The sequence below is a fragment of the Phaenicophaeus curvirostris genome, chromosome 3 (assembly GCF_032191515.1).
Source record: "Phaenicophaeus curvirostris isolate KB17595 chromosome 3, BPBGC_Pcur_1.0, whole genome shotgun sequence".
Taxonomy (NCBI): domain Eukaryota; kingdom Metazoa; phylum Chordata; class Aves; order Cuculiformes; family Cuculidae; genus Phaenicophaeus; species Phaenicophaeus curvirostris.
Window position 1 is genome coordinate 17,433,325 of NC_091394.1, and position 12,622 is coordinate 17,445,946.

The 12,622-nt window shown below is 53.2% G+C and overlaps 2 protein-coding genes across 2 annotated transcripts; both read left to right on the top strand.

Annotated features, from left to right (window-relative positions):
- The first annotated feature begins 655 nt into the window (after positions 1-655).
- On the top strand, positions 656-3,127 carry LOC138718561 (forkhead box protein J1-like). The gene is made up of 2 exons (XM_069853067.1): positions 656-1,159; positions 2,345-3,127. The coding sequence occupies exons 1-2, from the start codon at positions 656-658 to the stop codon at positions 3,125-3,127; spliced, it is 1,287 nt and encodes a 428-aa protein (XP_069709168.1).
- A 5,909-nt stretch (positions 3,128-9,036) lies between these two features.
- LOC138718505 (forkhead box protein J1-like) lies at positions 9,037-11,507 on the top strand. Its single transcript, XM_069853014.1, has 2 exons — positions 9,037-9,540; positions 10,725-11,507. Exons 1-2 carry the CDS (start codon positions 9,037-9,039, stop codon positions 11,505-11,507), a joined length of 1,287 nt encoding a protein of 428 aa, XP_069709115.1.
- Positions 11,508-12,622: the final 1,115 nt, after the last annotated feature.

The window sequence follows — 12,622 nt, forward strand, 5'->3', positions numbered from 1 at the left end:
CAAAGACACGGGATCGCAGGTTCGTAGCAAAGCAGGGAAGGCAGACACTGCATCCCCAGCCTGGGAGTAACGGAGGGCTGAACGGGCAGCTGGCTCTGCGTGAGGGTGTGCCTGGGGTGGGTCTGCGCGGTCCCCCACCGCGATGTGTTGGGGTGCCAGGAGCAGGGAGGAGCAGGAATAGCGTGGAAGAGAGGGAAGCTGAAGGCGTTTTGTCCAGGTCTTTCATCTTGACATTTTGTCCTGCTTAGCAACGTGTGGGAGAAACGCCCACTCTGTTTGGGACGACAGGGCTGGATGTTGGTTACGTAAGGGGTGGTTTTAGTCGTTGTTGTTTTATTGATTACTTTCTGAGTCCAAGACTTGCTGGGCCCACGAGGGTTGGGTGATACTGGGATGTAGGGGTTTGAGTGAATTTTCGCAAGCTTCCGGGCTGGTAGATCATCCAGGGGAGGTGTCACGGCTCTGGTGCGCAGCAGCCCGGGGATGGATCTCACTCAGCGGCACTGGGAGCACCCAGTCCCAGCCTTGCTCACAGGCCAGAGAGCAGCTGCTCCTCAGAGAGCCTCATCCCTTCCCTGTTGTCATTGCAGGATCTGCTCCGTCCCCTCCCTCCGCTTCAGACGCACCCCGTGAATGCCAGAGCTGCCGATGAGGCATGGCTGAGAGGTGGCAGAGCCACGAGGAGACAGGGAAGGACAGAGGGCAGGAGGGCAGCAGGAGAGACTCGGACGATGTGGACGACAGCCTGCCCAACCTGACGTGGCTGCTGGACTTCTCCATCATCAGCGCTAGCATGGGCAACTCCTCCTGCTGCCCCAGCAGCCCGGACCCCCACAGCTGTCAGGGCATCCCCAGCTTTGCCGCACCGTGCTCACCCCTGGGCACTGACTCAGTGCGCATGGAAACGCCCCACACTCCCCGCATGCCCATCTCCTCCTCCAGCTGGATGACGGAGCACCACGTTGTGTCCACGCACCCTCAGCTGACGGAGGGCATTGACAACCAGACCAACCCCTACATCAAGCCACCCTACTCCTACACCACCCTCATCTGCATGGCGATGGAAGCCAGCAAGGAGCCCCACGTCACCCTCTCCGACATCTACAAGTGGATTACCGACAACTTCTGCTACTTCCGTCAAGCTGATCCCGTGTGGCAGGTAGGACATTTGAGAACTCTTGCCCTGCCCCATCTCCCCTTATGGCTGGGAAGGGCCTTTCACAGCTTCCATCGTGTAAGAGAGAGCTCAGGGTCATTTTTGGAGTGGAAAGGTCCCCATTGCGCTGTTGGTCCCTGCATCTCCTCTTGACTCTGGAGTGAAGGTGTCTCTGTCTCCCACTTCAGCTTCCTGTAGCTTGCTGCCCTGCTCCATCTCAGAGGACACTCTCCAGCACGGGTGGCTTTCTAGAATGTGGTGGGGCAGGAGGCACCTGGATTGCTCCTCCCTCTGCTCTAGTTATTCCCAGCCCAAATCCAGAGCGTGCCAGCTATCCTGCACCACTGCTCCCCCAGGCAGGGCTGAGCTAAACCTTTCTTAGCCCCCCGCCCAGGAACTGTCCACCACCTCCCTGGGCAAGTGGGTGTCTGGAGGCTATTGAAGCCCACCAGAGAGAAAGGTAGGGAAGCCCTTGGTCCCTCTCCAGGGCCACAGGTGTTCCCCAGACTCCCCGTGCTGGGAAACTTACGGCAGGGACTCTATGGGAGAAGCTGAGTACCAGAATCTTGACTTTCTCTTGCAAACTCATGGCTGGATATTCACCACACTTTTAATTCAAAGTGTTCATTGACAGAAGGAAGAGATGCAGGAGGTACACAAGGTTCTTGCAGGGAGGAAGGATTAATATATTAACCCACCAGGAAATATGGCTGGAAAAGCAGAAAATCCTCTTTTTCTTTCTTTCTCTTCCCCATAGTCTTCCCCCCACCTCCTTTAAGCAGTGGCTGATGAGGATGCAGTGATTTTACCCGGAGCTCCTCTGGGCCAGAAGGCACCTCTGGGGACACACAGGGCTGGGGTGGGACAGCCCCCGTGCCTCTCCAGTTTTGCCCGTCCGGTTTGTGTCAGCCTGGCAGCAGGCAGACATGTGCCTGTATTTTAGCAAACCGCTTTCCCCGCAACACTAACAGGAGGTGTGGGTCAAGCTGGGGATGCGAGGAGGGCCCTGATGGTGCTGTCCACCATGGTGATGCCACATGTTGCCGCTGGTCATGGGGCCACATGGATGTAAAGACCCTCCTCTTCCTCCTGGCTGCAAAGATGCTTCTCCACCAGCCTCCCCACGCAGATAGTTGCGGCACCAGCCGATGATTGTTCCACCTTGTTTTTTTTTCTCTTTTTTCACAGAACTCCATCCGGCACAACCTCTCCTCAAACAAGCGCTTCATCAAGGTGCCTCGAGAGAAGGACAAGCCAGGGAGAGGTGGCTTTTGGAAGCTTGACCCGCAATACGTTGAGCAGCTCAAGAGCGGTGCCTTCAAAAAGCAGAGGATGCGCCCAGTGCAGATCCACCCAGCCTCCACGGCGAAAGCCCAGCAAGAAGCACAGCGTGGTGCCTCCCTGGCTGCTTCAGCTCGTGCCTCCAATAAAGTCCTCTCTGTCAACCTGGAGTCACAGCTGCTGCTGAAAGAGTTTGAAGAAGGTCTTGGCAACCAGAACTGGAATCCAGTGGATGGCAAAAGAGGGCTCAAGCGCAAGCAGCCCTTGCCCAAGCAAACAGCCAAAGCGTGTCGGCTTTCCAATTCCGCCTTGCTGAGCCAGGAGGAGCAGACCCAGCTGGGATCCCTGAAAGGGGACTCTGACCCCAGCCTGAACAGAGAGGTCTCCACTTCTGGGGATCTGGAGCTCTTATCTCCAGTCAGCCTCAAAACGCTCAACCTGGAGTTGATGGCACAAGGGCACCACTTTGAATGTCCCCAGGGGCCGGAGCAGGTCCTCACTGAGTCCTCCCAGAACAGCCTGAGCCTGGACGAAAGCTTCGTGGCCACTTCTTTCCTGCAGCATCTCTGTGATGAAGGGACAAGCGATCTCCTCTCAAATTCTGCCAATGCGGAGCAGTTGTTTGAAGTCAACGATGCCTCTGTAATAGCGGATGTCAGCAACTGGATCAATCTGGATTCCCTCTTGTAAGAGGCCAGTCACCGATCAAAGCCCACGTGTGCTTTAGCAGGATGCTCCCCGCACGCTACTGGGACTTCCAAGAACTGGATTCTTCACCTCTCCTTCGCTGTAGGTTATTAGAGATAGAGTAGGCATCAGGTAGGAGTGAGCAGAAGCTGTAGTGTCAGTGGTTTGCCTTAGACTTGTTGAGAAGTCAAAGATTGTAGAGAATTTCTGTTTAGTAACAACAGCATTTAGGACCTTTAATGTTAGCCGCAATATTTATTGAGAGAGGTTGTAGCTTATGAATTAATAAAGAAGCCTTTAAAAAATCCCATTATCCTTGTTGCAATTTGTACTCAAATTTGGGGAGGGGGTGGGAGTGTGGAGGTGGGAGAATCATAGAATCATAGAACCACAGAATCGTAGAATACTTTGGGTTAAAGGGACCTTAGAGATCATCTAGTTCCAACTCCCCTGCCATGGGCAGGGACACCTCCCACAAGATCAGGCTGCCCAGGGCCCTGTCCAACCTGGCCTTGAGCACCTGCAGGGATGATGCAGCCACAACTTCCCTGGAAAAGTTCTGCATTCCTTCCCCAGTAATGCACGAGGCAAGCTGAGAATTGAATATCTTCAGGTCACGCAAGGGGCAGAGCAGGGCCTTGGGCTGTTGCTTTGTCCAGGTGCCACCGCCTGAAGTCCCCTGGGATGCCACCACATTGGTGGGGATAGTGTCCGGTGGGCACAGGGCTACAGGCTCTGGAGTGTGGTGTGGATGTATTTGTCTGTACTGATAAGGCCTCTCTTTATTTGCTGTTCTCATTATATTTCCCTCTGTTGGGGCCTCCATACGGTGCCAAAGGGCTGCAGAGATTTGTGTGTGATTTCACCTTTTAATGGGATGTTATTTACAATTAAAAAGAATAAATAAGAACAAGCCTTTTGCCTCCTTGTTCTCCTCCAGCCCCTCCTGACCCTGTCAGACCCTCTCTCCTGGAGGTGGGGGGACATCTCACCAGCCCAGCCCTGCCTGTACACCCGGCCCGGATACACAGATGCCCTCACGCCGCTCCGCAGCAGCACAGTGATTCCTCATGGGAAAACTGATGCACAAACAGCCAGCTGCGTGACAACGGCTACACGCTCTCTGTGGCACAAGGGTGGCTCTGTCCCGAGGCCTGGGAGCTGCTCCCAGCCCCTGGAGCATCCTTCCCTGTCCCTGCGCGGAGCTCCTGGGCGTGACATGGTGTAAGCACTCGACACTGTCCTTCTGCTCATGCCATGTTCCTACCCCTGTATTCACAGAATCACTAGGTATGGAAAGACCTCCAGGCTCATCTAGTCCAATCATTCCTATCAACCACTAAACCGTGCCCCTCAGCACCTCATCCACCTGCCATTTACATGACTCAATCCCCTCACTGGGCAGCCTCTGCCAGTGCCCAATGACCCTTTCTGTGAAAAATTAGTTGTAGAGAGCAACAAGGTCTCCCCTCAGCCTCCTCTTCTCTATCCCTCCACATGCCCTGTGAAACACAAGTGGCTTTGGAGACCTGGTGGGCACAGGAGTGTGAGCAGAGCTGCACAGAAGCTGCAGAAACAACCAAATCCTTGCAAAATCAACTAAGCTGAGAAGCAGTCAGGCTCTGCCAGGGCTGTGAAGAAGATCACCTCATGCTCAGCTGCTGGGGCAGGCGCGGTGGGGGCAGTGGGTCAAGAGGCAGCAGGTTTGGGAAGCTCCGAGGTGTTTTAACACAGGGTGCGCAGCACAAAGTGCGATCAGCATAAAAGCCCAAACTCTCCAATACTCTGTGAAATCAAGTTTTACTCATTACAACAATAAATGTAATAAATGATTCGTAGGGATTAACAGCGTTAACAGTAACAGCTTTCCAGGCAACTGTCACGGTCCACTCGTGGACGCGTGATGGTTCGTTTCATTTATGGTTTCAGAGCGCAAATAATTCAAAGAGTCAAGGGAGTCAAACTTCAATCTAACCTGGCACTTTATTACTTATGCCCGTAAAGCGACGTACGATAGAAAGAGACAGAGAACAAGGAAAGAGATGGGGAGAAGAGGGAAGGAAAAGGGGTTCATGGCTACCACCACGGGTCCCCAGATGTCCGGCGTCTCTGGGAGACAAGGTCCAGAAGGCGTTCTGCTGTTTTGGTCTTTGATGGAGGTGATCCCAGAGTGGGGGGGTCTTCTTCTGTCTCGGTCTTCTGTTCCCCCCTAATTCAGCTGCTCCAGAGCTGTCTTTTATGCCAGTCAATACATGCCTTGCGCATTCAACTCTGGCTTTGCAGCCTAAAAATGTAGATTTATACTCTTAAAATTGGCTTTCATGTCCTATAGGCTTTGGATCCTAATAAAAAGACTTCGGGCTATATCAATGCGAGTTTTGGCTCTCCACATTTGAGTCTGTAAACTAAAGACTTTGCACCCTAAAAATAAAGCTTCATACCCTAAAATGAGGATTACAACTCTAAAATATAAGCTTAGTACTCCAACAAAGAAGGGTTGACACACTACAGATGAGGCCTTGTATTCTAAAAATTAGGATCTGGATTTGAAACTGATTCTTTGAGCCTTAAAAATGTTGGACCCAAAATATGTTTGGATGATACAATAAGGCTTTCAACAATAAAAAAATGAGGTTTAGATGACGAGTCTGAACAATTACATTGCGGCTTTGTACCCTAGAACTCATGCTTTGGACTCTAACTATTACTTTTGAAACTGAAAATGGTACTTTGGACCCTACAGTGATAACTCAAACTCTACAACTGCAAGTCTTAGGAAGAAAGTGGCTTTGGCCCTAAAAATGAGAGTGTAGACCTGCAAGATGAAGCTTTGGGCCTTAAAATAAGATGATGGGTCCTAAAATTAAGACTTGGAGCTGCAAAAGATAGGCTTGGACCCCGTCAATGAGAATTTAGACCCTAAATCTAAAACTTTTGAGTTCTTTAATCTTAGGTTTGGATACCGAAATGAGGATTTAGAATCTGAAATGACCTTTTGTGTCTCAAACTAATATTTGGATGCTAAAAATGAGACTTTGTGATCTAAAACTGAGGTTTTGACCCTGAAAACTAAGCATCAGGCCTAGTTTAATGTATTTGACCTAAAATGAAGGTTTGGACCCTGAAGATGTGGCTTTGGGCTCTACGAATGAGCATTTGGAAATTAATAAAAAGAGCTTTGGGCCCTAAAAATGATGACTTAGGCTCCAAATTGAGGCTTTTGTACCATTAGATTTGTGTTCTGTGCCTTCAAAACGTAGCTTTGGACTACAAAATTTTACAGGCTTTGTGCCAAACCCAGGTAGGTTATGGCTCAAAGCCAAGAACCTGAGCTTTAAAAAAGCTTTTTTTTACCCAAAGAGTGTGCACACCTTGTACCAAGAGAGTGTTCATCCCTCAGTTGGGCATTTCCTTGAGCAGCCCGATGGGATGTGCTCTGAGCGTGAGGTTGGCCTGGGGATCTCTTGATGTTCGCTCTAAACAACACGGACCTGGGCCACGGACCTGTTTTGCTGCCTCAGGTGATGCTCCTGCTGCTCCTGGCACCCCAAGCCCTGATCGCTGCAGTCAGGACCACTCAGTCATGGAGGTGATGGGTGTGGTCTCCAGTGACTGGTGTTTAGACCTGAACTCCAAAAGGGAGGGCTGGAAGCTGTATCCTGCTAATATGGCCTTCTGAGGTTCTTTCAGCACAGACCAGAATGCCTCAGGCCTTGATTTCAGTAATTCTGCTGTCCTAAGTCCTGGTGGCTGTGGAGTGAAGACCTCAGGTTTATCGTACATCCTGGTCACAGAACTTGTTGACAGTAATTTCTGTCTGACAGGAACTTTCTTTTCTCCTTGTCCTCCTCCTCTGCAGCTCTGAGGTTCCCCTGCCTGCATTTGGCTCTGCTTTGCTGCTTGGCTGCCTTGTGTGGGTTTACCCTTGGGCTGGCTAGTCACAACCAGCTTTTTTCCAGCGGAGGTTTTTCCAGCGGAGTCCTGTGGGATGGCTGGCTGCCTCCTGGGAAAGGACACAACAGGGGAAATTTGCCTGAGAATGCAACAAGCCACGTGCCTGTGTGTGCAGCCACTGGCACCTCAACTGATGGCTGCGCTCAGCTCAGGAGAGTAAAATCCCTGCGTCAGGACGCTCGGCTGACAAGCAGCTGTCCCTGAGCAGAACCATGCAGGGGACTCTCCTGAAGGGCCAGAGAGGAACCAACCCTCTGAAATGTGGGGCTTCCAGCAGCCCCACCCCAGCCCTCTGAGCGCTGCCGTCACCACTGTTGGGCAGTGATGAATGGTATGTGTTTGGGGCTGGAAACGGATTCTTCCCTGGTCCAAAAGTGAACCTGTACAGACACCAGCCTCAGATTGCCTGCCTCACCTGACCAGAGACTTCTTCTGCATCACCGTATTCTTCATTTTCCGGAATCCTGGGATTTCAATATGACTCAAGCTAGCAGCAGCAACTGAGGGCAGTTCAGCAAATGCCCTGGAAAGTGGAAAGAGAAACCTTATCAGAAGAGCATCACTGGGATGCTGCTGGCCCTAGTGGAATGTAGACCTGATCAGTCTTCAGAGGCAGCCGTGGCCACCTTTGAGTACTTGAGGGGCTCCAGCTCCTTGTGTCCTGGAAAACCACACAAGATGGATGGAGGCACTCATCCAGTGTCACTTCCGCAGGCCTTTCCCAAGGGTGCCCATTGCAACCATTGCATCACCCAAACAGGTCATATTTTTGGACCTTCTCTGCAGACAGGGTGTTGTTTTAAGAGAAGCCTCTCAGATCCGGGGAAGGGATGCAACGACCACGCAGACAGCCAGGGTTTGAACTGCTGTCTTACCGGGCAGGTAATCCTTGGTGTCTATCAGGTTGTGGGCAGCTACAAGGTTTCTTGCCAGGCGAAACACTGGCCTCTGGACAGACACGGCCTCATCTCCAACCTGGATCCATTTGGGGATACTGTTGGAGGAACCAAGGGCAGCAACGAGCGCTTCTGGGATCTCCCTTAGTGTGGGCACAGGAGCTGGCAGGGGCCGGGTGGTGACACTGGGCACCAAGCTTCGGAACAAGGTGTGGCTGCCCTGAAGCTTCTTTTGGGGAGAAAAGCCTGTTCTGTGGGAGCGGGGCAGGTGGTTCTGCTGGCCCCGCCCCCCGCTGACTGTTGGGCGCAGCGTCATTCGAAAGGAGTAACCTCCAGCCCCAGCCGCCCCGCGCAGCCCGTGCAGAGCTCCTCGTCCCCGGCCGGCCTCGGCGGGCTCGCTCCTTGCCCAAAGACACGGGATCGCAGGTTCGTAGCAAAGCAGGGAAGGCAGACACTGCATCCCCAGCCTGGGAGTAACGGAGGGCTGAACGGGCAGCTGGCTCTGCGTGAGGGTGTGCCTGGGGTGGGTCTGCGCGGTCCCCCACCGCGTTGTGTTGGGGTGCCAGGAGCAGGGAGGAGCAGGAATAACGTGGAAGAGAGGGAAGCTGAAGGCGTTTTGTCCAGGTCTTTCATCTTGACATTTTGTCCTGCTTAGCAACGTGTGGGAGAAACGCCCACTCTGTTTGGGACGGCAGGGCTGGATGTTGGTTACGTAAGGGGTGGTTTTAGTCGTTGTTGTTTTATTGATTACTTTCTGAGTCCAAGACTTGCTGGGCCCACGAGGGTTGGGTGATACTGGGATGTAGGGGTTTGAGTGAATTTTCGCAAGCTTCCGGGCTGGTAGATCATCCAGGGGAGGTGTCACGGCTCTGGTGCGCAGCAGCCCGGGGATGGATCTCACTCAGCGGCACTGGGAGCACCCAGTCCCAGCCTTGCTCACAGGCCAGAGAGCAGCTGCTCCTCAGAGAGCCTCATCCCTTCCCTGTTGTCATTGCAGGATCTGCTCCGTCCCCTCCCTCCGCTTCAGACGCACCCCGTGAATGCCAGAGCTGCCGATGAGGCATGGCTGAGGGGTGGCAGAGCCACGAGGAGACAGGGAAGGACAGAGGGCAGGAGGGCAGCAGGAGAGACTCGGACGATGTGGACGACAGCCTGCCCAACCTGACGTGGCTGCTGGACTTCTCCATCATCAGCGCTAGCATGGGCAACTCCTCCTGCTGGCCCAGCAGCCCGGACCCCCACAGCTGTCAGGGCATCCCCAGCTTTGCCGCACCGTGCTCACCCCTGGGCACTGACTCAGTGCGCATGGAAACGCCCCACACTCCCCGCATGCCCATCTCCTCCTCCAGCTGGATGACGGAGCACCACGTTGTGTCCACGCACCCTCAGCTGACGGAGGGCATTGACAACCAGACCAACCCCTACATCAAGCCACCCTACTCCTACACCACCCTCATCTGCATGGCGATGGAAGCCAGCAAGGAGCCCCACGTCACCCTCTCCGACATCTACAAGTGGATTACCGACAACTTCTGCTACTTCCGTCAAGCTGATCCCGTGTGGCAGGTAGGACATTTGAGAACTCTTGCCCTGCCCCATCTCCCCTTATGGCTGGGAAGGGCCTTTCACAGCTTCCATCGTGTAAGAGAGAGCTCAGGGTCATTTTTGGAGTGGAAAGGTCCCCATTGCGCTGTTGGTCCCTGCATCTCCTCTTGACTCTGGAGTGAAGGTGTCTCTGTCTCCCACTTCAGCTTCCTGTAGCTTGCTGCCCTGCTCCATCTCAGAGGACACTCTCCAGCACGGGTGGCTTTCTAGAATGTGGTGGGGCAGGAGGCACCTGGGTTGCTCCTCCCTCTGCTCTAGTTATTCCCAGCCCAAATCCAGAGCGTGCCAGCTATCCTGCACCACTGCTCCCCCAGGCAGGGCTGAGCTAAACCTTTCTTAGCCCCCCGCCCAGGAACTGTCCACCACCTCCCTGGGCAAGTGGGTGTCTGGAGGCTATTGAAGCCCACCAGAGAGAAAGGTAGGGAAGCCCTTGGTCCCTCTCCAGGGCCACAGGTGTTCCCCAGACTCCCCGTGCTGGGAAACTTACGGCAGGGACTCTATGGGAGAAGCTGAGTACCAGAATCTTGACTTTCTCTTGCAAACTCATGGCTGGATATTCACCACACTTTTAATTCAAAGTGTTCATTGACAGAAGGAAGAGATGCAGGAGGTACACAAGGTTCTTGCAGGGAGGAAGGATTAATATATTAACCCACCAGGAAATATGGCTGGAAAAGCAGAAAATCCTCTTTTTCTTTCTTTCTCTTCCCCATAGTCTTCCCCCCACCTCCTTTAAGCAGTGGCTGATGAGGATGCAGTGATTTTACCCGGAGCTCCTCTGGGCCAGAAGGCACCTCTGGGGACACACAGGGCTGGGGTGGGACAGCCCCCGTGCCTCTCCAGTTTTGCCCGTCCGGTTTGTGTCAGCCTGGCAGCAGGCAGACATGTGCCTGTATTTTAGCAAACCCCTTTCCCCGCAACACTAACAGGAGGTGTGGGTCAAGCTGGGGATGCGAGGAGGGCCCTGATGGTGCTGTCCACCATGGTGATGCCACATGTTGCCGCTGGTCATGGGGCCACATGGATGTAAAGACCCTCCTCTTCCTCCTGGCTGCAAAGATGCTTCTCCACCAGCCTCCCCACGCAGATAGTTGCGGCACCAGCCGATGATTGTTCCACCTTGTTTTTTTTCTCTTTTTTCCCAGAACTCCATCCGGCACAACCTCTCCTCAAACAAGCACTTCATCAAGGTGCCTCGAGAGAAGGACAAGCCAGGGAGAGGTGGCTTTTGGAAGCTTGACCCGCAATACGTTGAGCAGCTCAAGAGCGGTGCCTTCAAAAAGCAGAGGATGCGCCCAGTGCAGATCCACCCAGCCTCCACTGCGAAAGCCCAGCAAGAAGCACAGCGTGGTGCCTCCCTGGCCGCTTCAGCTTGTGCCTCCAATAAAGTCCTCTCTGTCAACCTGGAGTCACAGCTGCTGCTGAAAGAGTTTGAAGAAGGTCTTGGCAACCAGAACTGGAATCCAGTGGATGGCAAAAGAGGGCTCAAGCGCAAGCAGCCCTTGCCCAAGCAAACAGCCAAAGCGTGTCGGCTTTCCAATTCCGCCTTGCTGAGCCAGGAGGAGCAGACCCAGCTGGGATCCCTGAAAGGGGACTCTGACCCCAGCCTGAACAGAGAGGTCTCCACTTCTGGGGATCTGGAGCTCTTATCTCCAGTCAGCCTCAAAACGCTCAACCTGGAGTTGATGGCACAAGGGCACCACTTTGAATGTCCCCAGGGGCCGGAGCAGGTCCTCACTGAGTCCTCCCAGAACAGCCTGAGCCTGGACGAAAGCTTCGTGGCCACTTCTTTCCTGCAGCATCTCTGTGATGAAGGGACAAGCGATCTCCTCTCAAATTCTGCCAATGCGGAGCAGTTGTTTGAAGTCAACGATGCCTCTGTAATAGCGGATGTCAGCAACTGGATCAATCTGGATTCCCTCTTGTAAGAGGCCAGTCACCGATCAAAGCCCACGTGTGCTTTAGCAGGATGCTCCCCGCACGCTACTGGGACTTCCAAGAACTGGATTCTTCACCTCTCCTTCGCTGTAGGTTATTAGAGATAGAGTAGGCATCAGGTAGGAGTGAGCAGAAGCTGTAGTGTCAGTGGTTTGCCTTAGACTTGTTGAGAAGTCAAAGATTGTAGAGAATTTCTGTTTAGTAACAACAGCATTTAGGACCTTTAATGTTAGCCGCAATATTTATTGAGAGAGGTTGTAGCTTATGAATTAATAAAGAAGCCTTTAAAAAATCCCATTATCCTTGTTGCAATTTGTACTCAAATTTGGGGAGGGGGTGGGAGTGTGGAGGTGGGAGAATCATAGAATCATAGAACCACAGAATCGTAGAATACTTTGGGTTAAAGGGACCTTAGAGATCATCTAGTTCCAACTCCCCTGCCATGGGCAGGGACACCTCCCACAAGATCAGGCTGCCCAGGGCCCTGTCCAACCTGGCCTTGAGCACCTCCAGGGATGATGCAGCCACAACTTCCCTGGAAAAGTTCTGCATTTCTTCCCGAGTAAAGCACGAGGCAAGCTGAGAATTGAATATCTTCAGGTCACGCAAGGGGCAGAGCAGGGCCTTGGGCTGTTGCTTTGTCCAGGTGCCACCGCCTGAAGTCCCCTGGGATGCCACCACATTGGTGGGGATAGTGTCCAGTGGGCACAGGGCTACAGGCTCTGGAGTGTGGTGTGGATGTATTTGTCTGTACTGATAAGGCCTCTCTTTATTTGCTGTTCTCATTATATTTCCCTCTGTTGGGGCCTCCATACGGTGCCAAAGGGCTGCAGAGATTTGTGTGTGATTTCACCTTTTAATGGGATGTTATTTACAATTAAAAAGAATAAATAAGAACAAGCCTTTTGCCTCCTTGTTCTCCTCCAGCCCCTCCTGACCCTGTCAGACCCTCTCTCCTGGAGGTGGGGGTCACCCCACCAGCCCAGCCCTGCCTGTACACCCGGCCCGGATACACAGATGCCCTCACCCCGCTCCGCAGCAGCACAGTGATTCCTCACGGGAAAACTGATGCACAAACAGCCAGCTGCGTGACAACGGCTACACG

Coding starts and splice junctions, on each gene's coding strand:
- LOC138718561 (XM_069853067.1), top strand. CDS start 656: ATGGCTGAGAGGTGGCAGAGCCACGAGGAGACAGGGAAGGACAGAGGG. Junction 1,160..2,344: donor AAGCTGATCCCGTGTGGCAG/GTAGGACATTTG, acceptor CTTTTTTCACAG/AACTCCATCCGGCACAACCT.
- LOC138718505 (XM_069853014.1), top strand. CDS start 9,037: ATGGCTGAGGGGTGGCAGAGCCACGAGGAGACAGGGAAGGACAGAGGG. Junction 9,541..10,724: donor AAGCTGATCCCGTGTGGCAG/GTAGGACATTTG, acceptor CTTTTTTCCCAG/AACTCCATCCGGCACAACCT.